The sequence below is a fragment of the Ailuropoda melanoleuca genome, chromosome 6 (genome assembly GCF_002007445.2).
Source record: "Ailuropoda melanoleuca isolate Jingjing chromosome 6, ASM200744v2, whole genome shotgun sequence".
NCBI lineage: Eukaryota > Metazoa > Chordata > Mammalia > Carnivora > Ursidae > Ailuropoda > Ailuropoda melanoleuca.
Genome location: NC_048223.1, coordinates 95,899,693 through 95,927,688, shown reverse-complemented (window position 1 = coordinate 95,927,688; position 27,996 = coordinate 95,899,693). Strand labels below are relative to the sequence as shown.

The following is a 27,996-nucleotide window of genomic DNA, read 5'->3' as shown; positions in this document are numbered from 1 at the left end:
GAGTACTTAGTCCTCCAAATTGGATGTCCAAGGACTAGCTGGACAACTACTTGGCAGGGTTATTTAGAAAGGATTTCAAGATAGAGGAGTATGTATATGTTTATTACCAGGTAAGTGGTGAAACTCAATTATCTTTTAGCTTTTACGATTCTACATCTGAAACCTATCTTCTCCATATCCCAATTGATTCCTATGGTATCCAGATCCCTTCTCTTCACAAATTTATGATGCATTTTAGCCTTCCTCCTACCTAGCCAAATTCCTCTTCTCCCTTCCCTGCCCCTATATGTATAAAGCATACATACTGCATTAATACTGAAAATAAAGTTCGTATTTTTTAAAAACTGCTTTTTGGGGCACCTGGCTGGCTCAGTTGGTACAGCATATGACTCTTGATCTCCAAGTTGTGGGCTAGGGACCCACACTGGGTGTAGGGATTATTTAAAAATAAAATCTTAAATTAAAAAAAAAAAAAGAAAAGGAAAAAACCCTGCTTTCTTCCAGATTTAAAAAACAAAAATACTACTTAAAATAAGATGAAAACTTAATTCTCTTAACATATTCGTTAGAGAAAAAGCTAAGTTTCATTTTTAAGTGATTTATGAATCGGTCACTAAATTCCTGACTGGGGGCAGAGAGGTCTTTTGCACCAGAAAGGGGGTGGGATAAACATGGAAAATGTAATGTTGGTTTGTATTTGTTCAGTAAGTACTAAATGCATGATGCTATATTAAGTAAGTAATGATTAAGTAATACATGATAGTATTAAGGAGCAGAGCCAACCATAGGCATAATCTTAAAGGAACCTGAATTATCTTCTGTGGTTTGTCTTTGAGTCCTGGTTTCTTCCCCTTTCCATATCCATAGTACCTGAACCTCGGCCCCCATTAGACTGGGGTTTACCCTTCTTGTACTTAAACCTAGATTTCTGAATTTGGGCTCATACTTAGGACCCTTTCTTGGTCTCTTCCAAGAGAATAGTGCTTTAAGAAAACACCAGCATTTTAAAAGGAGCCTTCAGTAATTCCAGCAAAAAAGGGAAACTAAAGGTACAAACTATCTTATGGAAAGACAGAGAGACAAAGATTTTGGGGTTTATGTGACTTTCTGTAAGTACAGCTAGGCTAGCCTTTCATGGAGTGGGGGAAGAGAATAGAGAGAAGATCCAGGTACCTAAAGTTGCCTAGCCAAACAGTAATTTCCATTTTTGAACAAATAACCTGAGAAGACATACCCAAATGCCAATAGAGGGTTCAATCACCTGATTATTTTGAATACACATTAAAGATGTAATAATACAAAATACCTCAAGCAATATTCATGTAAGATGTTTACATATGTAATGTCATACTGGAATGATCTTTAATAAGACAACCTTTACAGAACTTTCAAAAAAATCAGTTTCAAACTATTTGTTGAATGGAATAATTATTTTGAGCTTAGAAACTTGTAAAAAAAAGTATTTTTTGATAAATATTTAAGATACAAAACAAATACCATTTTATTCTGAGACAGATACATAATAAAGGTTTTCTTTTTTTCTTTTATTTTCTTACCTAGTGAATAAATGTTTTCTAACTAGAGAAAATAGAAATGCTTCCTAGGAAAAGAAAATAAATCCACCTCTTCCCTAAGGAAAAACTTTATTTTCCTTTGTAAATAAGCATTTCTTTTTTTTTTTTTTTTTAAGGAAATAGGTAAATTTTAAAAAACTTCAGATTTATTTTTTTTGTGCAGTAAACAACTGATCTTGACCAAGCAGCTTACATAATTATTCTCTTTAATATTAATTGTTTTTCCTAGCAGAATGCCTTATACACAGTGGGCAGACAAATAGTTGATATTCGTTGAAAAAAATCAGTCTTGCTTCAGTTGCAAGCTGCTGACATTTTCAATGTCTTTCATACAGAATATATTATTGCAAAATTTGCCTCAGAAAGACATTTTATAATCCTTCTTGTGCCCCACTGATTTTCAATTTATCAACAGTGGCGCCTGACTGAATTGTCAACCAGGGATTTTCATCATTTAATCGGAATACCATTCACTTGAAAGCAATGTTTGAAAACTGCTCCGTATACTTACGTTCTTTATTTAAAGAGTTATAATTTAAGGGTGATAAAACCCACATCCAGAAGTATATATTACAAAGCTAATAAACAGCGTATCCAGTTTTGAAGCAGACTGGCTAATGTCAACATGAGATTACAGAATTTGCTCACATCTTACCCTAAAGAAAACAGTGAAAAACAATAGCAAAGGTAAAGACTTAAGAAATTTGGGGGGGGGACGCCTGGGTGGCACAGCGGCTAAGCGTCTGCCTTCAGCTCAGGGCGTGATCCTGGCGTTATGGCATCAAGCCCCACATCGGGCTCCTCCGCTATGAGCCTGCTTCTTCCTTTCCCACTCCCCTGCTTGTGTTCCCTCTCTCGCTGGCTGTCTCTATCTCTGTCGAATAAATAAATAAAATATTTAAAAAAAACAAAGAAATTTGGGGGGAATGAGAACCAAAAATTCAGAATATAAAAGAAGCTTCATTTGGAATGCAGGGCCTTAAGATTATCCCTGCGGCAAATACCTAAAAAGCTACCTATCCAGAAAGAATGACAAACTTAGAATGATTTCATTCACTGATGACCAATGTTAGGAGTGTCCTGGCAAGAATGACCAGAAAAAGGAATAAGAAGAAAAATGAATCATCTTTTCAATTATCCCAGTCTGTATTGCCACTTCAGTGCTTCTAGAGCTCTAGGGCCCCCCTAAATTGAAGCTGAGACATTTTTATCTTCATGGAAAGAGGTTGCTTCAAAGGCTGCTGAAAATTTCCGATTCAGGCCTTTTCCCTCTCTTCCTGAACCACTCTTTTATATACCATTTTTTTCATATAACTTAAATACAGATTCCTAGAAATGCATGAGATTTAACCAATAAGGTACTTACATTCACACTGTATGACATCTAAGTTAAATTGCTGAACGGCTCCCATGCTTATCTGTTTTAACTCACTGTCCAATAGCATCTGCATTAAGGATGTTGACAGGTGCTGGCAGGCTGACATGCAAGCAGTCTGGGCAACTTTCCCCTGTTTAAAACAAATATTAAAACCAAAATATAAATAAACAAATAAGCAAACACAGAAATACACCATAAGTTATCAGAAAAATTATATACCTGACATTCTTGTTGTTGCCATTTTGGGGTACAGCAGTGATTATTGGCCTTTCTATTTCTGTATTCTAAGCAGCTATGCCTTTTAGCATAAGAATTAAAATTAATATTCTTGTTTACTTGTCTTCTCAGGACATAAATGTCATTAACATTCTAAATGAACCCAGGATAATTAAAAGACAAGTAAAAAACCAATGATTTATTATGTTAGATCTCTTGAAATGTCTCAAGTATTTTTAAAAATGCACATTAAAAAATGGCATTTATGACATAAAATAATTATACTGACAGAACATTTTATTCATGTAATGCTCTTTAAGTTCTGCTTTATATAATTAGCCAAGCCAGAATAAAGGAAGTTAATAAACACTATAATTTATGTTTACTTAAACTGTACCTAAAATTAAAAATATACTTTGAGTCATAAGTCCTTCTAATCAGAACATCAGTTTGTAACATAGCTTCAGGTAGCTGGGGGGCTTGCCTACCAATATGATTTCAAAATCATCTACAGATCTATATTTAGTTTTTAAATTTAGAAATATGGGGTTAAATAAATTACAAATACTTGTGGTGTTCTTTCACTACATACATTATTGTAAAATATTTTCTACTATAATAAGCTCCTAAAAACTACATAAATTTTCACTGATAGCCTTAAGGCTATATTTTATTAAAAATGATAAAAATCAGTAAGTTTTAATGTTTAACCTCTAGATTACAAAGCTGAATCCCATTACAGTGTCACTTTTAGTATAAATTGTTTCTTTAAACAGATTTTGTATCCCAATTAAAAGTTTAAAATATTATAAAGACTCTTTCATGTATAGTTTTCCAGTGTAATACTGCTCCTAGTATTGCTCTCTTCAACCACGATCATGTGATTTGGTGATGGATTGACTCCTGTGATAGATTCAAAGATCTATGAGAATGGTCAGAAATAATGACTTGGAAAATGTGTCATGTTTTGCCTCATTTGCATTAATAAATATTTACTCATTGCTATCAGATAATTATGTTTTTTACTACTTTCACAAAGGCCAATAAAGCTAAAAAATCATGAAAAAAAAACTCCTAAACATAAATGTTTCACTAAATTGGTACAGAAATGTTTACAGAGTTGATCTGTTAGAAAAGAACATAAATATATTTTTAAGATGATTAGAACGTTTGTTCATTAAACTACACACTTAAAACCAGACTAGAAACTAAGCAGCTTTTATGAATAAGTCTTTAGTATTTAGACACTATGCAGGGAAAAACTGTATCTGAAATAGAATCTCAATTTCTTAATCAAAAACTTTAGAGATAAAAGCCAGTGCAAACAATATATTTGACAGATACTGATGAACTGCCAAAAAAGAATGTAACAAACAATGCAAAACCCAGCATGCTTCAAGATCTCTCAAACCCAAGAGGAATTAGTCTGGGAGACATGCAGCTCCATTCCCCAAGCACCATAATATCAATATGAATGGGAGGGGGACAAAAATGTAGAAAAAGGAGAAATCAATGGCATGTAATTTAATTACAATGTAATAGGCTTGAGAATACTTAATGGAAATGTGATTTTTGACCTAATGGAACAACTATTGCATTTTAGTTTCATGTACTTCTCCATCCAGTCAGCTCCATGTCCTACTTACATTGCCCCTATAATATACTAACTGCAAAACAGATTAATAAATTGCCCCCTAAAATTACTTGTATATTCATTTTGTAAGTAAACACACTGCACAATGTAAGTGGTATAATTCTAAGGTGACCTTTAAAATTCAACATGGGTTCAGATGTTACAAATGACTACATAACAGTAGTACTGGAGTCAAAATGATGGTAAGAGTACAGAAATACAGGCTATTCCATAAACTTGGTAGAAATAGGTAATGAACACACACACACACGTGAATTTAGCTTTTTGTTTAAACAACATATGTAATAATAAAACTCTAATACCAAATTTCTTCTGATTATGCATATTAAGTACAGACTTATTGTTCTCAAAGATATAAGATTAAAATATTTATAAAATATTTTATAAATCTTCAAATGAAATAAATTCTTTCTATAGCCCAAAATTAAAGTTAGTATCAAAGGTTTGGATTCTTTAAATATTTAAAAAGTTATATTCTATAAGATAATATAGTTTTTAACATGTTTACTTCCTAACTATAAAATGTGCACAAATATCCTTAAGTCCATCTATTACTTATATTTAGAAAATGTTTAACATTCCAAATATTTGCACACCCAAAAAATACCTCGGGCAATTCATTTCTGATGCTTATGGCCCTTGGTACACTTTGGTATAACCAAAAGACCCCTTTCTGAACATTACTATTACTAATACTGTGGACAATCTTAATAATATTATCATTTTCTAGAACACAATTAATCTAAGTATGTTTGCAATTATCTTTAAAACTAGACTTTTTCATTAGAAATTTTGTTTTTTAACAAACAAAACCAAAATAATTAATAAATTTCAAACACCTAGAAATTTCTGCAGCCCTCATCTGAAAAATTAATTGCAACTATTATTAATATTTTCTTTCTCTTTAACACAAAGTTCAATAAATAAGTAAAAACACCTGCCAAACTTTTAAAGGTAACTACTTTTTTACCCTCCTCTAACATTTTGCTAAAAAACAACTTGCAAAGAGAGAAAACCCTTAGACAAACTTCTTAGATTTCAAAGGAACTTGTAAAAGAGAATCTGCTGACATAGTAGATCCTTTTTGCATTACCCAAAAGCTTTTCTTCTAAGAACAATTGTAGTAAGGAGACATTTGGCTCCTAGGAAATTCCCAAAGGGTCAACCATATGCATCCTTCCATGGCACCTTCACAGTGCTGCTTTCTAGATCCATGTCTCAAAAGCAGCTTTCATCATTTACTTGTGTGTCAGTCAATATGATTTATGGACTGCATTCAACAAAGTCAAAGCATATAGAATGAGAAATATGACTACAATCTGCTAATTTGTTTTGTATTGAGCCACTTAAGAGTCAAAGACCTGATGTCAGACTGAGACCAGCAACACAATTAACCAGTCGGTGACAGATTCATCCATCCTCCCTGCCAGGCTGTGCCAATCAAAGACAGCATGAGGCGACATTTGGTGAAATCAGTAAGAAAACTCATTCTCTAAGCAACCTATGTGAGACCTTGATTGACACTTTTTGAATTTAGTTTGTGGAACACAGCCACTCTTTACCCAATAGTCCCTCACTGCAAGCTGTGAAATAAGGCTTTTAATGCCAATCACAGGAACAATAAACCACAAACCACCAACCCTTAGTTTAAAAGGAATCAAGAAAACACATCTGTTTGTATGTCAAGCCAAATTTCTAAAATAATTTACTATTATAGATTAGACTAAAGATATTCCATTTCCTTTGAAACACCACAAAATGACATGGTAACAAAAATACAGCAGATTTTATTAGATTATGGCTCAAAACTGTTTTGGTTTCAAAGTAATGTTTTGATAGATCTACTCTAATATAATAATAGGAGAAATGTAGAATACTTAAAAACTAATTTGACACATTTAAATTTTCATTTGAAGTTTTCATTTCTGTCTCACCATTCTCTTATTTCAAAGATCTAATATAAAAAGAAAGGTCTGATTTCAACAGTAATTATTTGAAAGCATTTTTCAATCTGCTTTCATTCTCTCTCAACTACATTTAACATAAAAATGTGCTCTTGAAATCACAACCATTCTTTCTGTATTGGTCTCCCTTCCTTAATGATCCCAGGAGAATCCATTTTACTTTATTTATATTCCCACAAAAGGTCAACTTTGCACAATAAACTACTTTTTTATTTAAGTAAAAAGAAATATATAGACTCAGAAATATTGTGCATCGCATTTATTATTCTTTAAATTGATAACAGATTTTGTTTTAAAAGGTTATGTAACTTGTCAGAAGAATCTGGAAAATTGAAATAAAATCATGGTCAATTTGAATATTAAATCTAACACTGGCAAGAAAACTTATTAATTAATTCTGATTCTGTACGGTATTTTGCAATTATTTAAGTTATTAATTTTTTAAGTTACTTAAATAAAATATTGCCATATTATTCAAACTCACTGCCTCTCAGTTTGCTGCATAAATTTCACTTGGGACTGTGAAATAGTCTTTTCAGAGGAAAGGGAAAAGAAAAAGGGAAGCATTGATGAATTGGTCAGTCTCCTAAAGGCCCACAATGTACACAGCCTTTTTAAGACAAACAGACTGAAAGAGTGAGGTCTTTCAACAAATGCGAAGTAAACACTAGAATTAGAAATAAATTCCAAACTGAAATATGAAAAAAGATGCCTAGTTGAAAAGTAGATATTTTAACTTAAGAAATTTATTATTCTTCCTTCTGTTTTATATAAAAACCACTAATCTAAAGTTTTATTACATAAAACTACATCTTGCTCTTATGTACAGAATGTTATTAAAGAAATCAGGAAAAAACTATCTAAAGCATTAATATAAAACACGAAAATTTTCCCAAGATGACTTCACAAAGGCACAAAGATTCTTCTATATAGTAAAATTGGCTTCTGGCTGAACGCTGCAGCACTGACATATATAACACTGAAATGTCTCAGATTCCCAATAATACAGAATGGATGAGTTATAAAGGTTTAAATATCAAGATGAATTCCTTCAGGGAGTTTTAATAATAACTTTAACCCTATCTTGAAGACAGACTTTTGAGATCATGCCAGAAACATTCACAGGTCTACCAAAATATACTCAACTCTAAACACCTCTAACATTCTCCAAAATACCTCTTTTACACTTCTATATTCCTTGCATACTCTTTCTGTCCCCACCTAAAGTAGCTTTAGCCCCAAAAGAGGTGGTTATCACGTCCGTTAACCATAGTCCCCGTAATGCAGTATGAATTCCCATTCTCCCTTTCAGGCTTTTCTCCTCCTAACAATTCCCAATCAGGAGGATATGAGACAGTAACATAAATGCATGCTCTTGGGGACACACACACACATACAAAGATTAAATGGAACACAATTATCTTAAAGTTGGGGAAAAAATTTCCCCAAACTGGGAAAACGTTAGGACAGCTGTGATACACGGCAACTTCTCTTTCACTCAAAACTTCCTTATCCCAACCACTGGGCTGATCAAATTTTGGCTACCTTTTTATTATTTTTTTAAAAAACTTTTGAACATGGCCTTAGATGACATGTAATATCCAGACTTTCAGCTTTCTGCAGATATCACTGTTGATGTCATGGCAGTTCCATGCTATCTTCCAACTTATCCTACCTTTAATAGGTGGGGAAAAAAAGGAAAGACAGCAGAGCAATAAAAGTCTAGAAGAGGTCAAGGTTTTAAAGAAATGCCTCTGCTTCCAAGCAATTGATAGTATCAGAAATCAAGATAAAATGGTGAAAGCTGCCTGCACTTATGCCCAGACTGGCAAGAAGAGGAAGCTAGTTTATGCTGTGTGGGAGCCAACAGGGATTATTCCTGACTCTTAAATCTACTTGATAATAGCAAATTGGGCAGTTAGGCATATGTTTAAGTAGGGAAGCAATAAAATATTAAGGCTATATAAATCTTCTCACTTGGCAATTATAAGAAAAGCAGGGGAAATTAAAGATGAGCTCTAATTTCCCCCTTGGTGACTGAGTACTATGGCTAAGCCACAGAATTAAGAGCAAAACACTGGAGCATCCCAGAAACTGTTGTAAAAGCAACAGCTCTGTGACAGCAGAGTTATAGCCTCATTTCTTTACATAAGCATCCAGATCAGAGTATCAGGGCTATTTAATCATTAAAATGTACTAGAGTTTGCGATCCCACTACAATTTAACATTTACAAAGAAGTTGCCAGAATTACTAATACGTCAGACAATATAAGTACTTTCCACATGATCACCAGTGAAATGGACAAAGTCACTCGAGCCAACTGACTCTTATTAATATATGTAGGTAGGTAGCTGGCATATCATAAATCCAGCCATATATATACAAGTATAATGCAGAGCAGGCCTTTGTCATTCAAGGATTTAAATTTAGGTTTCGACTTTTTAAGAATCTCAGAGTCCAGTACAAGTAGGGCTTCATTTGCTGAGGCACAGATCTGAATAACATGCTCTGTGAAATGGGTATTGGCGGGTATCAGTCAGGAGACTGAATGCAAAGTCCCAACCTCCTAACTCAACGTGGCTTCTGTTAGTTGACATGGATAAAATAACTCTTGTTAAGGTCTACACTTTTCAGTTAAATTTCATAACATTTTCTGAAAGAAATTATATGGCATAGTAGTATTCTCAAATTTGAAAGTTCTCAAAGTTTTGGGGTATACTCACAGAACATCCAGGGCTTTCTGAACAAGTAATTTCATGGGGCTGTCCTAGACTGTGGGAATGGGGTTGGGGTAGATACTTCTAGATTCATTTCTAGTTGAGGAATGGGATTTTTAAAAGAATAAGGGAAATGTATCAAGTGGAAGGAGCATATATTAAAAATAAGATGAAACCTATACAAAGTGGGAGGGAGTGATCAAGGTAAGTTATCTAATTACCTTTTTTTTTTCTAGAGACAACCTTGCAAATGATATTCAACAATACTCTGAGAGTGAAGAGTAAGTCCTTATAGACCTACAGTAGGCCTTTGCCAACTGCTCCTTTCTTGCTTCCAAAGAATTGAGAGAGGCTTTTAATCTCATTGCTACCATTTAACACACTGATTTTCATAAGTAAAAGATCAAAAAGAACATGACAGCTTTCTTACAATGCCAAAAGTCTCCTGAATGAAAGAAAAGGAAGGGATTAAAATGTTGCTTATCTTCTGAATTCATTCCCTATATGTGATATTTGTCTGAACATGCTCCTTTGGTGGGATTTTCCAAAGTCCAAAGTCCAATCTCCTTAGCTTTCATATATAGCACCTTACAGAAGTTTTTTTATAAGTATATATCAGCACCTTGGCCTGCTGAATTTTGTTATCTCTGACCGGCAAACATAACTGTAAATATAAATGCACCAAGGCTGTTCCAACTCTCCATAAGCTCTACCCTCACCCTGACTTCCTTTTTTGCTGTCTTTATCTGCTCACAATAAAACATAATTCAAACTGGAACAATCTCTTATCCACATATTTTAGTCCTTTTCCTTCTTCCCCAATTTCAACTTTTGTCCATTTAACTTTGGGGGGAAATTATCTTCTATATTTTTCTTTCCATTGTGGAATACAGGTTAAAGGGAAGACACCATTTGGATTCCTAGAACTTTACCATTCCTATCTGCAAAAACTCAGTTAACTTTCTAAACATGAATTCTCTGCTGCCACCTGGTAGTAAAACTGCCAGATATTGCATTTTCATTTGTTTGTAATACTGAATCTTCCTTTCAGAATGGCACTTTTCTCATAAAGCCAGCACCAGCAATCTAGTCTATTAACACTGATAGCTGTTAAAAGAGTAAAGTTACAGGATATTTGTAAGTGTGCATATGTATGCATGTACATACATATACACACATTTAGTCCAAGGGCTGATAATAATCCATTCTAATTATTTTCATTTTATCTCCCTGATCTGTTACTTATTGGTCAGGTCTTCGAGTTCTCTCCTAATCCACTAGCTTTCTACTAAATCTCTCATGCTGTTTCCTTCTAAACTAAAAGCCTTCTATTACTACTACTTCTTCCAATTATGCTCTGAATCAAAATACTGTTTTCCACAACCTTTGACAGTGGGAAATATTTAAGTGTTCTATGCTACATACACACATAAGACTTATAACTTAATGCAATTAAATCTCTCACCAAGATTAGTCAGCATCAACTTAATAAATACTTAGAAGGATTAAAGTTATAAAATTCAACTACATTCATTTTCAACAAAGAGTAAGATTCTTTTTTTTTTTGGCAATTAACTTACAGTAGTGAAAATCACTTAACTGTTCAATTACATTAATGAAAAGCTTAAGAAAAAACTTAGGGGTGTCTGGCTGGCTCAGTCGGTAGAGTGCATATCTCTTGATCTCAGGATCATGAGTTCAAACCCCTTGTTGGGTGTAGAGCTTACTAATAAAATACATATTAAAAAAAAAAACTTAAGAAAAAATATAAATTCAGGGCACCTGGGTGGCTCAGTCGTTAAGCATCTGCCTTCAGCTCAGGTCATGATCACAGCGTTCTGGGATTGAGCTCCACATCAGGCTCCCTGCTCAGCGGGAAGCCTGCTTCTCCCTCTCCCACTTCCCCTGCTTGTGTTCCCTCTCTCGCTGCCTCTCTCTCTGTCAAATAAATAAATAAAATCTTAAAAAATATATATATTTTCTAACAGTGGGCTTTGACTGTTTTCAACTTTTTCATTTACATTGTCTCTTAAAGTTCTTCAATTCTCTCCAATGCCCTGATGTACTGACAATGGTTTGTTCTTGTTGATTTCTGTGTACTTGGAATTAACTTTTTACAAAGTATGGAAATGGATATCAAAAATGTCATTGATCACCAAAGACAGAACTATCTCATATAAGTAACTTTTTCAAAACACTGAACACCCAAGTGCCAAACCTTTTAAAATTTCTCATGCAAATTTCTACAAAACTGGTCCCCAAATCTATCCTTGCCTTCTCAAATACAGGACAAGAAACAATTTGAGGGTTTTTTTTTGGATAGCAGGATTAGTATCACTTCTGAACATGACTTCTGTATTTTGAACATGTATATGATTTATCTGCAGGAAACCTGTTACCAAGCTTAACTAAATACTTAACAATTACTACAGCAAATGAAGAAAAAGTTGAAGTGAAAGCCTGAGGCTCTGTCTCTTCAATGGGACAAAAAGTACTTGGCCTTAGTGCCCGGGAATTCACAAGGGTTATTTTGGTGCTATCAGGTCTTTTATTGTGTTTAAATCACTACTCAATTTACAGGCATGAAGAGAGTTGTAGTCTGAAGTATTCATGGAGATGTGAAAGGAAATAGTAAACATACAAATATTTCTAGTCAGTACCAACACCACCTTTACTAAATAATTTTCATATAGACATTTTCCAAATTTTTGCCTGTGAATAAGACCACGAACTTTATCTTCAAAACTAGGAAGTATTCTATATTTCACAAATAAATTTGATTTAAAAATTCTTTTTTTTTTAAAGATTTTATTTATTTATGTGACAGAGAGACAGCCAGTGAGAGAGGGAACACAAGCAGGGGGAGTGGGAGAGGAAGAAGCAGGCTTCCCGCTGAGCAGGGAGCCTGATGTGGGGCTCAATCCCAGAACGCTGTGATCATGACCTAAGCCGAATGCAGACACTTAACGACTGCGCTACCCAGGCGCCCCTGATTTAAAAATTCTGATTTTTGCAGTATATTTTTTATACTCTCTATGCATACAAGAAAAAGACTTTTGTAAGTCATTTCTTTACTATTTCTCTCATATTAACTTAAAAAATACTTATCAAGCATTTCCTCTGTGTAAAATATTGTTTAGGTGCTACAGAAGAGACAATGAGTGGATAATAGTTCCTGACATAAAGGGATTAAATTCTAATAGCGGAAAGAAGGCAAGTCTTCAAACAGGTATAGTATACGACAAAATATAAACAGTACTGTAAAAGTGGGACAAAGTATCCACATATGGTTAAGTGGAATTAGCAAATGCTTCATGAAGAGGTAGCATTAAAGATGCTTTTGGAAGAGATTCAGGATTTTTACAGTTATAAATGAAGCCAAGATAGAAAATAAAAGACAGATCCAGGACACAATGAATTTTCCACTTGAACACCCATGTGAATAATGGTCAGAAATGTGTCTGGAAAGAGTCTGAGATAATTTCTTTTCATGAACCTGTCAAATTTTTACTTTAGATGAACAAGAGACTCTGAAGCTTTTCAACAGGGAAATATGATAAGACTGTGCCCTAGAAAGAATAATCTGGCACTGGTACGTATGATGAACTGAAGTAAGGAGACACTACTGGAAGAGGCTAATTAGAAAACAGTTATAATAACAAAGATCTGAATTTCAATAATAGGAATAGGAACAGAAAGGTTAGGAACATTTAAATTTCAAATGCTAGATGACACTTTTTTAAGGTAAGAACTTGTAAGAACTTTTTCTTTTTTTTTTTTTTTTAAGATTTTATTTATTTATTCGACAGAGATAGAGACAGCCAGCGAAGAGAGGGAACACAAGCAGGGGGAGTGGGAGAGGAAGAAGCAGGCTCATGGCGGAGGAGCCTGATGTGGGGCTCGATCCCATAACGCCGGGATCACGTCCTGAGCCGAAGGCAGATACTTAACCACTGTGCCACCCAGGCGCCCCTGTAAGAACTTTTTCTGCACAGTCAGAAAATATTTATGAGTTCCTATTCTGGCCATCAAGAGCTCACAACTGGAGGTGGAATGGAGCAATAAACACAGTAAAACATAAAATATGATGAAGCCATGAAAAAAGGTAAAAGCTAAGGCATTTCAGGAGAGCAATACTGGGTTTGGAGTGAAAAAGAAAAATCTGTACTAGGTCATCAATCATACTGGATTATGCACCGAGGTAAATTTCTACAAGTGGAGTTTGGGATAAGGTCTGTAGAGAAAAGGCATTCGGGAAAAGCACAAATAGTCTTACAAGCAAGTAATAATAATAACTAATATTTTTAAGTGCTTATTATATGCCAGACACTTTTATAAATATTTTATGTATACTGTCTCATTTAATCTTCACAAAAATCTATAGGCCACATTGACCTCATTTTACAGATGAGGGAAATATCTGCAAATTTTACCCTATCATGCATGAGGTGACCACAGAGAGGTTTCCCAAAGCACTAAACTCGCCACAGATGCACTGTAATATTAACTTTCACAATCAAGACCCAGGAAATCCTCCTGACTGCTTCACCAAAATAAGCACCATTACCTTCAAATGCAGGTTTCCACAAAACTACAATCATATGAAAAATAATGCCCAAATAATTAGGATTTACTATAGGTAACTAAGCAGAGAAAAATAAGCCTGCAGGAAGTTCACTATTATCTAATTCACATGCTAGCTTTGGCTTGTATTTACTTACCGACAAGGCTGCATAATCTCTGCTGTTAGTCTGAGAAGGAAGTCAGCCGGGCAATCAAATAAAAAAGGAAAATGTATTCCAATAGCAGAAGAAGCAGTGTTTAAAGTAGCAAATATACTACAAAACAAGCAAGCTGGCTCTGTGTGTTTGCTATAATTTAAAGGCATTAATTTATTACATACATGTGATCATCATTTTATTTTGGGATTTGTATGTGAATTTTTACATCCACACCAATCAGATAAATCCTCCTCCAAATTTCTGCCTACCTAATCAAGTAGTCAGTATTAAAATACCAAGAACTTTTGCAGTTACTAAATGTCTGCTGAACCGGCAAATTTAGAAAACACCAACTCTTTGACAGGGTTCTTTGCTATAGAGCAGCTGTTTTCAAATTTTAATCAAAAAATGCAGATTTCTAAGCTCTGGAAATTTTAATTCAGTTAGGTATAGAGCCAAGCACCGGAATCTGAATTGTTAACAAGTATCTCTTCCTGCAAATGATTTTAACACCAAAGGAAATAAAATGTCTGTTTCTTTACAAATAAAAAACTGCATGATTCTGAAGATGCTTAAAAGGATAAGCCAGTAAGCTTCCACATAATCTGCCACTATAGCTTAAAAGAAAATACTCAAGGAAAGATGGCACATTAAATTATCTTATAATTAATCATGTAAATTTATTTTCTCCCCCAAAAGTGAATAACAACCCAAAGCAAAAAAACAAATCACTGGTCTCAATTTAAATATATATACGCTTCTGAGTTCTGTACTAAATAGATAGTACTAGCTTATTCCTTTAAAATATTCGGGATTTAATTAAATATTAATTCCTTAAAATAATAAAGATTAATAAAATTAACTAAAATAGCCAGAAAATGCTGTTTAATTTTTAAGAACTATCTAATTTACTTTTCAAAATCTGATAATAAACTATATAATATTTAAGCACTATTTACCTGAAACATGAACTTAACCTTATTATATTAGGTCAATAAAATTCAAAATTTATTTATTAGTGGCAGCTGAACATCTGGTATAGCTACATTGAAGGTGTCCCTCTGTTTGGGAGGCTGTCCTCTTCACCGAACACACAATGAGTAAAAAAAAAAACCAAACCGCAAGCAGGAATAGAGGAATAGCCTGCCTGATCATCCTAATTAACCCTAGTAAGCAGTGGGCTGAAAACTGTGCTAGCCAGACAATTCTCTCTTCTGGAAGACTGGACTAGACTCCAGATAATCTCTAAGTCCTTTCTAGATTTAACTTCCAATAAAAGTCAATAAAGTCAGGCAACCACATTTAACATGAACACCATGTAAGTCATAGGACTTGGTATGCTTTCATCATAGTTCACATCATATCATTTTTATGACTTACAGGCAATAAATCAGATCAATGTGATTCATTACCATTATATATTTTAAAAATTCATATCCAAATAAGGAAAACCAATTTGTAAACATATATAAACAATATATGGTTATGCTTTCACTAGATAAGCACTAAAATGCATTCAAAGCTGCCTGTGCCATGATTTTAAAACTACAATCTGCATTTTTCATACAGTTCTTTCTGGTGTCACATGAAAGAGAGGGTGATTAAAACCTCTGATTGTACAGTTGACTATTAAAGTTCTCCTTTACAATTTTCAGTCAAGTAAAAAAGACATGTAAACCCGTATACTTAACTCAGAAAAAAGCTGGAACGAAAGAATAAAGAACATAAAAGGGTAGGGCTAAAAGAGAAAATAAGGTGCCAAAACGAATAAATCTATGTTTAGGTTGGGACTTTACATCTGTATGAAATAATGATGCTTAGAAACATAATATTATATATAAGGCCCTTAGAGATGACCTAATCCAATCATTTTACTTCAAAGAGAAGGAAGCAGGTTGTTCAGAATCAAGATGGTAGACTAAGTTAATGTCTTTGCATCCCATTGACCCTGAGATACAAGTGAAATAAAAAGCAGGGAACTGAAAAAAGGAATAAATGTTTAATAGCACAGGAAATGATTTCTGGAAGACAGAAAGCACATGAAACAGAAGAGAAAGACACTGCCCATTATCTGCTAACAGGGGACTACAGTGGAGCTGAGAGCCAGCTGTACATGAGAGGTCCAGAGATGGCAGGTGCGAAAAAGGACAGAAATGAAAAATGGGATGGAGGGGCGCCTGGGTGGCTCAGTTGTTAAGCGTCTGCCTTTGGCTCAGGGCATGATCCCGGCATTCTGGGATCGAGCCCCACATCAGGCTCCTCTGCTGGGAGCCTGCTTCTTCCTCTCCCATTCCCCCTGCTGTGTTCCCTCTCTTGCTGGCTGTCTCTCTCTCTCTCTCTCTCTCTCTGTCAAATAAATAAATAAAATCTTAAAAAAAAGAAAAGAAAAGAAAAATGGGATGGAAAAATAGGGAAGGTCATTGAAGATTTCTTGAACAACTATGCCAATGATCCTTTAACTACAGAGCACAGGCAATTTCCATAATGAAAGAACATTTGAGGCTTCTGGTATAGATGGAAAGAAAGAGGGAGGGAAGGAGGAAGAGAGGAAAAAAGAGCTCCGCTCATTCTGGCATGGTGTAGTAATAATGGAAAGAGAGGCACAGAAGGCTACATAATTTATGAAGCTCAGTGCAAAAGGTAAATGTGGGGCCCTTTGTTCAAAAACTATTTAGAATTCCAAGAAAACAAGAGCTGAGCACCAAATCACATGCAGGAACCTTCTAAACCCATGTAACTGCATAGGTCACACATACATGAAGTTGGCCCTGAAGAGAGGAGGCCACAATCTCATGGTTAGCTCCATATCTGAGGTGAAGAATCCTAGGCAAAATGACCCCCGATTTTTAAAAAATTCCCAGTCGATTCCTACTCAGGAGAAAAGTTTACCAAAAAATAGGGTATTTACACAGTAGTGGAGTAAACTTGTATCAGCTCTCCAGGACTTCTTTGTTAAAAGAGAATGAGCAAAATAAAGAAGCAAAAAAACCTATTCGAGGGTAACATAGATAATTTAAGAAACTGAAATACCTATCAAAAAAAAAAACCCTCTAATATTCAGGAAGATTTGAAAGATAATTTTTTTTTTTTTTTTTTTAAAAGAACAGTACCCTATGACAAAGGAACACTTAAAAACAGAAGTGGTTCGGGGCGCCTGGGTGGCTCAGTCGTTAAGCGTCTGCCTTCGGCTCAGGGCGTGATCCCAGGGTCCTGGGATTGAGCCCCACATTGGGCTCCCTGCTCTGCTGGGAGCCTGCTTCTTCCTCTCCCACTCCCCCTGCTTGTGCTCCCTTTCTTGCTGGCTGTGTCTCTCTCTGTCAAATAAAATAATAAAATCTTTAAAAAAGAAAAAAAAAACAGAAGTGGTTCATTAGAAATTAAAAATTAACAAAATATTTTACAAAAGGACTGAAAGATAAAACTGGAAAAATCTCCCAAAACACAGAACAAAAAGTTAGATGCTATCTGTTTCTGACCAAATCATGTATCTTCATTTATTATTGGATATATGTTTCTCACTTAAAGAAAGCATGTTTCAAAACTATATATGAAAATTAAAAATGCAAATTAAAGACTCAGTGGCACCAGATACATTTAGTAGGGAAGGAGACTATGGCCCTAAGCATAAAGAATTTACACAGGATACTAAATTAGGTCATTAATAAAACACTTTTGGCTGGAAGCAAAAAATTAAGCCAAAGGAAAAACCCTTCAAAGTAAACACCTAAAAAGGGAAACACCTTAAAAGGGAACTAGAAAGGGAAGTAGATACAGAATTTAAAGATCAAATAACCATTTCCTTGTTTTCAAAGTAGTTCCTACTATAATTTTATTATTGAACATATACTCTGATTTATTTCTTGAGTTAATCAAAAGTAAATCATTTTTCTTTGGTAATGTGATTTTAAAATCTATACCAAATATAGTGCTATGCTAGTAAATGTTTAACAACAATTCTCTGGGGAAAAAAGCCTTTATTCGTAAGATTCGCTGATTGCCATGGTCTATCTACTCCTACCTATGGCTACCGATGTGATGTCACTGAATGCACAGCTGAGAAGAAATGTGCACAATAGGCTCTCATAATAATTCCCACCACTATTTTAAAGCCATTTTCTCTCAGTAGGAAGGCATCTCTAATCTTAAAGTAAAAGATATGGGGAGAAACGATACTATTAACAGATATTCTTTGATTTTTTTTTAGAAGATTTCATTTATTTATTTGAGAGAGCGAGCATGAGCGCATAAGCAGGGGGAGGGGTGGAGGGAGAGGGGGAAGCGGACTCCCTGCTGAATGGGTAGCCCTGTTGCCACCACAGGGCTTGATCCCAGGACCCCAATATTATGACCTGGGCCGAAGTCAGTCACTTAACCGACTGAGCCACCCAAGAGCCCCAATAGATATTCTGTTAATAAACAGCTTTTTAGAGACATCTATTCTGTAATAAAGATGCCAAAGATAAACATTATTCCTAAAAATCATGTCTATTTTTTTTATTATTCATCACAAGACTCCTATTAGTGCAGAAAACCAAAAGTTAAGCATATTTGAAAGCAAAGGAAAACATATTTTTCTTGGAAGAAAAGTTGGTGCTTACAGTTCAAACAGAAACAAGATTAGTTTATTTAACAACTCTAGAGTAATAGCAAATGTAAGCACAGAAAATTATATTATGGCTAAAAATAAAATAGAGTTCTGAGAAAGGAAGAAATATGAGCAAATTGAATCATGAATGCATGATCTTCTATTTACTGCTGTAAAAGATAATCATTTGTTACTATAAAATCTGGGTAAATTGGGTCCTCTTTGCAAATACATATATGAAGAAATTAAGGAGCCATTACCACTTATACATATCCTCTAGTGGTTGCAACTCAGTAAAATATCCTTACTGAGACAAACACACGATTATTAGCATTTATGAAGAAAGGAAATGTTCATTATTTTTTCTAGAAGCAGACCAGTGCTGGGTCTTTAGGTAATACATTCACAGTAAAATGTCAGAGTTCCATTTGGCAGTCTTTACGAAGAATAACAAGGTATGTTCAAGTTGCTCAACAACCTTTTCTATTTACATATGCGTAAGTGGTGAATGAATGTTTAATGCTTTTTAAAATTCCTTCGGTTTTAAATTTTCTAGCTAATACAAAATCTTATTTTAAAAAAACAGGACTTATAAATTAGACTTAAATTAAGTCTCATAATTGCGTAGAAGAAAATGACTTGAAAGTATGAAAGAAAATACATGTCAAAATGTTAACAGTGGTTATCCTTTGACAAGTTAACAGGTAATTTTTTTTTCAAATGGTTTTTTTGTTTTGTTTTGTTTTTTTGTTTTTAAAGATTTTCTTTATTTTACAGAGAGAGAGAGAGAGAGAGACAGCCAGCGAGAGAGGGAACAAAGGCAGGGAGAGTGGGAGAGGAAGAAGCAGGCTCCCAGCAGAGGAGCCTGATGTGGGGCTCGATCCCAGGACTCTGGGATCACGCCCTGAGCCGAAGGCAGACGCTTAACGACTGAGCCACCCAGGTGCCCCGTTAACAGGTAATTTTTATTTCTTCTAGACAGCTGCATTTCCTATTGTAAGGAAAAAAAATACTAGAAACAAGAAGGGTTACTTACACATCTGAAAGAGTAAAAACTGTTGATTTCAAGAATATTAATTTAGGGATGAAATAATATTTACTTCATGTACTAATCAGACTTCACTGGCATCTGTTAGCCATTATAAGCACTGTACTCAAGTTATAATTATTCATATAAATATGCTTTATAAAGTGAATATCTTTCAAAATTAAAGTTTTTAATGGCTACATAATGCAAAAGTACAGAACTCAGAGCTAAATAATATCAAGCTAAAAATGTAGGCATAAATACAAGAAAAAAAAGTAAAGCATACTAAAATGAAACTAATAACTATTAAAGGCCTTAAAACAGTAATAGAGGAAGAAAGGAGAAGAAAGGACAAAACTAACATTTATTAATAGTTCTTACTTTATGCCAAGCACCCTGCCAGGCAACTTTTTTACACACTATTTCAATTTATCCTATGATAGTCCTATAGGAAAATGGATTATGCCTATCTTGCAAAAGGTAAAAGGTTCAGAGGTTAAGCAACTTGCCAGGATCCCACAGCTAGTAAATTACAAATCCAAGGTTCAAGCATAAATTGTTCTAACTCCAGAGCCCATCCTATGCTCTCCTCACTTTAGCAACCTGGCCCCCAAGAACAATAAAAGATAAATGGGTTCTGCTTTAATTGAGTCATGAAAAGGCAAGTTCCCCTGAGGCAGATAATGTATTTAACAGGGCAGCTTAACCTTTTTGGGTAATGGGGCAATACCAGTCATAACTGCAAAATACTGCCTGTTTAGCTTGCTGTTGATTTCTATGGTCAGTAGAGAGCCTGGCTTCTCTGCTAGAGCAAGGGGAAATGCAGATGAGTAAGTATTTTAATATGGAAGCATATTAAATTACTTTACTTTTCCATTTCCTGCATAAACTTGAACTGGCTGAAATAGTGCAAGTGAAGAGAAACAGGTGAGGGAAGTAATATACCAATTCTTTCACTCATCCAACCCTACAAAGTATCTACAGTGAATATTATTGCTGGTCTTGGAAATCCTACAGCTTTCTATAGCTACCACAATGTAGTTAAAAAGAGAAAATAACAGGGGGCACCTGGGTGGCACAGTGGTTAAGCGTCTGCCTTCGGCTCAGGGCGTGATCCCGGCATTACGGGATCNTAGCTTTCTATAGCTACCACAATGTAGTTAAAAAGAGAAAATAACAGGGGGCGCCTGGGTGGCACAGCGGTTAAGCGTCTGCCTTCGGCTCAGGGCGTGATCCCGGCATTACGGGATCGAGCCCCACATCAGGCTCTTCTGCTATGAGCCTGTTTCTTCCTCTTCCACTCCCCCTGCTTGTGTTCTCTCTCTCACTGGCTGTCTCTATCTCTGTCAAATAAATAAATAAAATCTTTAAAAAATAAAAAAAAAAAAAAGAGAAAATAACAAAGTTATTTCCCTGGGCTCCATCAAAACCATTATGATCCATTAACGTCTATTGTTTTCACCTTGTGAGCAGAACACAAAATTCTATTGGTTTGATTATGACTTTTTTTGAACCAATGGAACCTTTACCAGGCAATATGGTCAGCAACTGCACATCATGATTATCTGTGATTGAGAAAATACTCTTTCGCAACAGTGGCAGGAACTGACAAAAAACTATGCAGTGAAGCTAAGAGTGGAGCTTTTAAACTAGGTGTTCTGTCTTAGGTACTTTTTAGGGTTGGAGGGTGAAAGAGTCAGCTTTATCCCTCAGACTCAACTTTTGTGTCAAATTACTTCCACTAATGACCAACACTTGCACTATTTGAAAGAGTGGTCCTTGGTCTCGCGGATCCCACTGACTCTAACTCACTGCACTGACTCTGAACAATGTCAAAACTAAGATAGATCGGGAACATGGCCACTACTTAACTCTTCATGTCTAAGTAGGATAGCTACTTCCGCTTAAGCTGACTGACTTGGGACTAAATGTGATAAATAATCTTCTGAAGCTTCTTTGAGAATTAAAGGAGTCAGAACCAGCCCCTCCCTCCATCTGGGACCAAGGGTAACCTGAAACTAAGGAATCATTTTCAGCTTAAAATATTCAAATGGAGTGACTGGGTGGCTCAGTCAGGTAATTTGATTTTGGCTCAGGTCATGATTTCAGGGTCCTGAGATCAAGCCCCACGTCAGGATTCTCCCTCTCCCTTGACCTGCACTCCCATGCTCTCCCTCTCTAAAAAAACACATTAACAAAAAACATTCAAATAAAAATGGTAGCTTATATAACATATACTGTTTAGAAAAATAATACATTTAATAATATTTCCTCTGTTCTTTGCTTAAAAGAAAACAATATAGTTGAATATACAAATTCAGTGTTTCAGAGAATTAATATACTAAGCCATAATACAATTATCAATGCTAGCTAAAACTTATTATAGTCAATAATTTAATATTTTTGCTTGGGAATTATGTTTCTAGTTTATTCCTTGAATAAGAATATACAGTTGTTAGGTCCATTTTCTCTTTTCTTAGCTATGAACAACAATTTTCTATTTATTTGATCATACCCTATATTTATTGTTGTATTTGTTGGTGGCATTGTATAAAAGTTAATTTCCTTTACAAAAAAACTCTTGTTAGATGACATAAAAATCCAAAATGGCATATGAAGAATCACCTACAACTATACAAAATATCATAATAGATTACGAGTGATCTAGTTAGGCCAGGAGTCTGTTTCTCTCTGTGTTACCACAGGACACCTTGAAAAAGCAGGATTTCCTTCCAGATGTTAGCCTCTTGAAGCGACGTATTTGCCCTAACCATTTCTAACATATAAACTCTCTTAATTCTACCCAATTTATGCACAAAATTCCTCCCCATCACATTATGCCAAGCTGTGAAACAGATAATGCAATATAAAAATATGATATGTGTATATCTGTGTATATGTGTGAGCACACACATATGTAAATTCTTGTAGATTGCTTTGGGCTGGAGATGTATACTGACAATGTGAATTCAAATTAACTCAACAATTACTTAATATATACTATATGAGGAACACTTTTTTAGAAATTAGTTGAAACAAGAAATAAACATATATACAGGTTCCCTTTCTCAACATAAGGACAGCAGATAGGAATATAATATAATCCCTGGGTAAGCTTCTAAAAGTCCTTTGGCACAGATCCACTATTAAAATCTCTCTAGGAAATTCTTCTTTTTTTTTTTTTAAAGGAGACTTTTTTTTTTTTTAAAGATTTTATTTATTTACTCGACAGAGATAGAGACAGCCAGCGAGAGAGGGAACACAAGCATGGGGAGTGGGAGAGGAAGAAGCAGGCTCATAGCAGAGGAGCCTGATGTGGGGCTCGATCCCATAACGCCGGGATCACGCCCTGAGTCGAAGGCCGACGCTTAACCGCTGTGCCACCCAGGCGCCCCTCTAGGAAATTCTTCTATTTATTTCTTAGCAACACCTGCCTTCAACTATTCTAAATGGCCCTCTGGAGCAACTTACGATGGAGACAGAGTCAAAAATAAGGAGAATAACTTTTTTTTTTTTTTCCTTTTAAACAGGAGAGATGGTTGGAGGCAGTCAGGTAGGCTTCAGATTAAATGCTTTATTTTTGTGTTCACAGCTACACCTTTTCTTTCCTTTCTCTCTACATTTTATTATTTCATACCAGGTTTGTTTGGGTTTTTTTCCACCTGTGTTCAGCTACATCTTATTATGAAACAGTCAACAAATTTTTTCCTATTTTATTTGTACAAAAACTATTCCACTCATGTTTTAATAGTAGTTCTATTATTTTTGAATATACCTAATGAAAAGCATTTTCATCCCAACATAATCTCTTTGGTCTTTGCATTCCTCATGCAAAGAATCCAGTATTCCAGCCTATTCATACCCAATGTTACTGGTATTTATATATTTTTTTAATGTTTCATCAATAGATTATTCAAAATAGATGCACTCTGACTATATATCAGGATAGAACAATATTCTAGTTTTACTTTTAATCTCCGGCCTAAACATATCCAATAATTTCTTGGCCTTTCTAATTGGAAAAGTCATTGATTATATGAGAACTACTCCTATTAGAGTTTATTTCAATTTAAGTCTACACTGAATTTCAGGGTTTTGTTTTGGTTTTGGTAGAAACAGAGTTGTAGTTATTTTGGTTAAAAGTCAAATAAATTAAAACTTGAAACAATTGGCTAAGTTAGAAGTCTTCACAAACGGATTTATAAGAATGGAAAGAAAATATTCAAGCTAGGAAGTTGGTTTGAACAAGTAAACCTCAAACTAAGATTAAATTCTAAGATATACTTTAGTAAGCAAAACTATAATACACTATTTTGAAATTTTTTTACTTACAGGCAAATGAGTAAACACTTGAAAGATGCTTCTCAAAAAATTAATAAGATCCATTAAATAACCACTAGCTCTTCCATCTGGCTCAGACATGGTCCAGTCATAATCAGCAAGCTGAACAAATTCATCAATTTTTTGATTAAGCTTGGTATATATTTCTCCTTCTGCTGCATGTCGGGCATCCTGATGAGGAACAAAATAATAAAAAACAAGAAATAGTTATAGAAGCAGATAACAGAAAAAGCTTTTTTAAAAATTCTAAAATTTATTTTATATTTTTCCTTGGTCTATTATTTTAGTCATTTACTTGAAGTCCAAGAAAACTCCTGTTTTTCTGGCTGATAGTAGTCTATTTGACTGACACCATACTCCCCCCCAACCTCATTATCACCTTTTCATTTTTATGTGGTAGGATAATTTATGAGTTATTAATTCTGAATTGTTTTCACAGCTTTAAGAAGTCCCTTAGGAGAAACAGAATGAAAAAACAGAACACAGAAGACCACCCCTGTCCACTGACTGAGAAAAATAAAGTTGGATGGTCACAGAAAAAATGGAATAGTTGCTGGTGTTTTAAGTTGAAGAGGAAAAAAAGAAAAGAAAAGAGATAGTTAACTTCTCAGAGGAGGAAAAAAGAAAGGATGGGAGTGATGCAAAAACACCACAGCAAAGATCTCCAAACATTCTCTCCTCCACAAAAGCAACAAGAAAACTAGGAAAAATTGTCAAAATCAACTTTTCCAGAACTCTGGAAATTAATTCAAAACTTGTAGCAATCTAAGCAGTGTTCATTCAAGAAAAAGAGCTGTATCTTGGGGAGAAAATGAGCTTTGCAGGTTTTAATGTGCCCTTATTTCCATTTTTCCTCCCCTGCTCCAGCTCCACAGTGTCCTTGAAAATCAACATCCCACAACTGTTTTAAAAACCAATAGTCTGACAGTCATCAAAGGGGACCAAACGGGGTTGGAGATCCTTCAAAAGCACATTCCCAGAGAATTATCATTATTTCAACTACCTGATGGTTCCTTGGAAGACCCCACTTATGGGGATGTTTTAATTTTATTTAAATTGGGGCCTGTCCAGTGCAAAAACATCTCTTCTCTGGGGACATTCATTGAAAATAATTAAAGGCAATTGTTTAACATCACATATGCNCCCTGAGTCGAAGGCCGACGCTTAACCGCTGTGCCACCCAGGCGCCCCTCTAGGAAATTCTTCTATTTATTTCTTAGCAACACCTGCCTTCAACTATTCTAAATGGCCCTCTGGAGCAACTTACGATGGAGACAGAGTCAAAAATAAGGAGAATAACTTTTTTTTTTTTTTCCTTTTAAACAGGAGAGATGGTTGGAGGCAGTCAGGTAGGCTTCAGATTAAATGCTTTATTTTTGTGTTCACAGCTACACCTTTTCTTTCCTTTCTCTCTACATTTTATTATTTCATACCAGGTTTGTTTGGGTTTTTTTCCACCTGTGTTCAGCTACATCTTATTATGAAACAGTCAACAAATTTTTTCCTATTTTATTTGTACAAAAACTATTCCACTCATGTTTTAATAGTAGTTCTATTATTTTTGAATATACCTAATGAAAAGCATTTTCATCCCAACATAATCTCTTTGGTCTTTGCATTCCTCATGCAAAGAATCCAGTATTCCAGCCTATTCATACCCAATGTTACTGGTATTTATATATTTTTTTAATGTTTCATCAATAGATTATTCAAAATAGATGCACTCTGACTATATATCAGGATAGAACAATATTCTAGTTTTACTTTTAATCTCCGGCCTAAACATATCCAATAATTTCTTGGCCTTTCTAATTGGAAAAGTCATTGATTATATGAGAACTACTCCTATTAGAGTTTATTTCAATTTAAGTCTACACTGAATTTCAGGGTTTTGTTTTGGTTTTGGTAGAAACAGAGTTGTAGTTATTTTGGTTAAAAGTCAAATAAATTAAAACTTGAAACAATTGGCTAAGTTAGAAGTCTTCACAAACGGATTTATAAGAATGGAAAGAAAATATTCAAGCTAGGAAGTTGGTTTGAACAAGTAAACCTCAAACTAAGATTAAATTCTAAGATATACTTTAGTAAGCAAAACTATAATACACTATTTTGAAATTTTTTTACTTACAGGCAAATGAGTAAACACTTGAAAGATGCTTCTCAAAAAATTAATAAGATCCATTAAATAACCACTAGCTCTTCCATCTGGCTCAGACATGGTCCAGTCATAATCAGCAAGCTGAACAAATTCATCAATTTTTTGATTAAGCTTGGTATATATTTCTCCTTCTGCTGCATGTCGGGCATCCTGATGAGGAACAAAATAATAAAAAACAAGAAATAGTTATAGAAGCAGATAACAGAAAAAGCTTTTTTAAAATTCTAAAATTTATTTTATATTTTTCCTTGGTCTATTATTTTAGTCATTTACTTGAAGTCCAAGAAAACTCCTGTTTTTCTGGCTGATAGTAGTCTATTTGACTGACACCATACTCCCCCCCAACCTCATTATCACCTTTTCATTTTTATGTGGTAGGATAATTTATGAGTTATTAATTCTGAATTGTTTTCACAGCTTTAAGAAGTCCCTTAGGAGAAACAGAATGAAAAAACAGAACACAGAAGACCACCCCTGTCCACTGACTGAGAAAAATAAAGTTGGATGGTCACAGAAAAAATGGAATAGTTGCTGGTGTTTTAAGTTGAAGAGGAAAAAAAGAAAAGAAAAGAGATAGTTAACTTCTCAGAGGAGGAAAAAAGAAAGGATGGGAGTGATGCAAAAACACCACAGCAAAGATCTCCAAACATTCTCTCCTCCACAAAAGCAACAAGAAAACTAGGAAAAATTGTCAAAATCAACTTTTCCAGAACTCTGGAAATTAATTCAAAACTTGTAGCAATCTAAGCAGTGTTCATTCAAGAAAAAGAGCTGTATCTTGGGGAGAAAATGAGCTTTGCAGGTTTTAATGTGCCCTTATTTCCATTTTTCCTCCCCTGCTCCAGCTCCACAGTGTCCTTGAAAATCAACATCCCACAACTGTTTTAAAAACCAAGTCTGACAGTCATCAAAGGGGACCAAACGGGGTTGGAGATCCTTCAAAAGCACATTCCCAGAGAATTATCATTATTTCAACTACCTGATGGTTCCTTGGAAGACCCCACTTATGGGGATGTTTTAATTTTATTTAAATTGGGGCCTGTCCAGTGCAAAAACATCTCTTCTCTGGGGACATTCATTGAAAATAATTAAAGGCAATTGTTTAACATCACATATGCCTGAGGCAGTGCATAACAGGGCACACAATCAGCTAACTAAAAAGCTTTTTAAAGGAAAAACTGGGGAATGAGATATCCATAGATAACTCTGAAAGGCTCTGACATATTCCAGGGAATCTAGAAGACTATGTACATGTGTAGGGCTATGCACCAACTCAGAAAAGACCACAGTTCAAAAGCAGAAGAAGGCTCTAAACTCTCGTCTGTGACTGACCTTGAAGCCCTGTGCAAGCAGGAAGTGAAGGCTAAAGCAGAGTTGTCAAATTCCTGAGTGTTGAAGGTATGCCCCAATACACACAGAGTTCTTCGGCAAAGATTGGGGAACTTATTGGTTCCAGGATTTTAAGGAAATCTGTGTCCAATCATTAGCTCACCACAAAGCTAACCAAGCAGAGACTTCAGTGGTCACAGAGGAAAAAGAATACGGAGTTTATAGAACTAATTCAGAAAAGTCACAACCAACCAACCACTAGGAAAAAACAACAAACAACAAACCTTGGGAAGAGAGGAGAATTTGACTTCCAGAATTACCACAATATATT

The 27,996-nt window shown here is 34.9% G+C and overlaps 1 protein-coding gene across 3 annotated transcripts in view; it reads right to left on the bottom strand.

Annotated features, from left to right (window-relative positions):
- Positions 1 to 27,996, bottom strand: part of EXOC6 (exocyst complex component 6) — a 236,130-nt gene that overhangs the window by 56,853 nt on the left and 151,281 nt on the right. For 2 of the 3 annotated variants that reach the window (XM_019796276.2, XM_002916102.4), the window contains exons 18-19: positions 26,307 to 26,486; positions 2,941 to 3,082 (exon numbers count right to left, since the gene is read on the bottom strand). In XM_019796276.2, coding sequence (XP_019651835.2) covers positions 2,941 to 3,082; positions 26,307 to 26,486 — 322 coding nt within the window. Of the gene's footprint in view, positions 1 to 2,940; positions 3,083 to 26,267; positions 26,487 to 27,996 lie in introns of those variants that run through there. The other variant, XM_034662963.1, reaches the window with a different exon arrangement.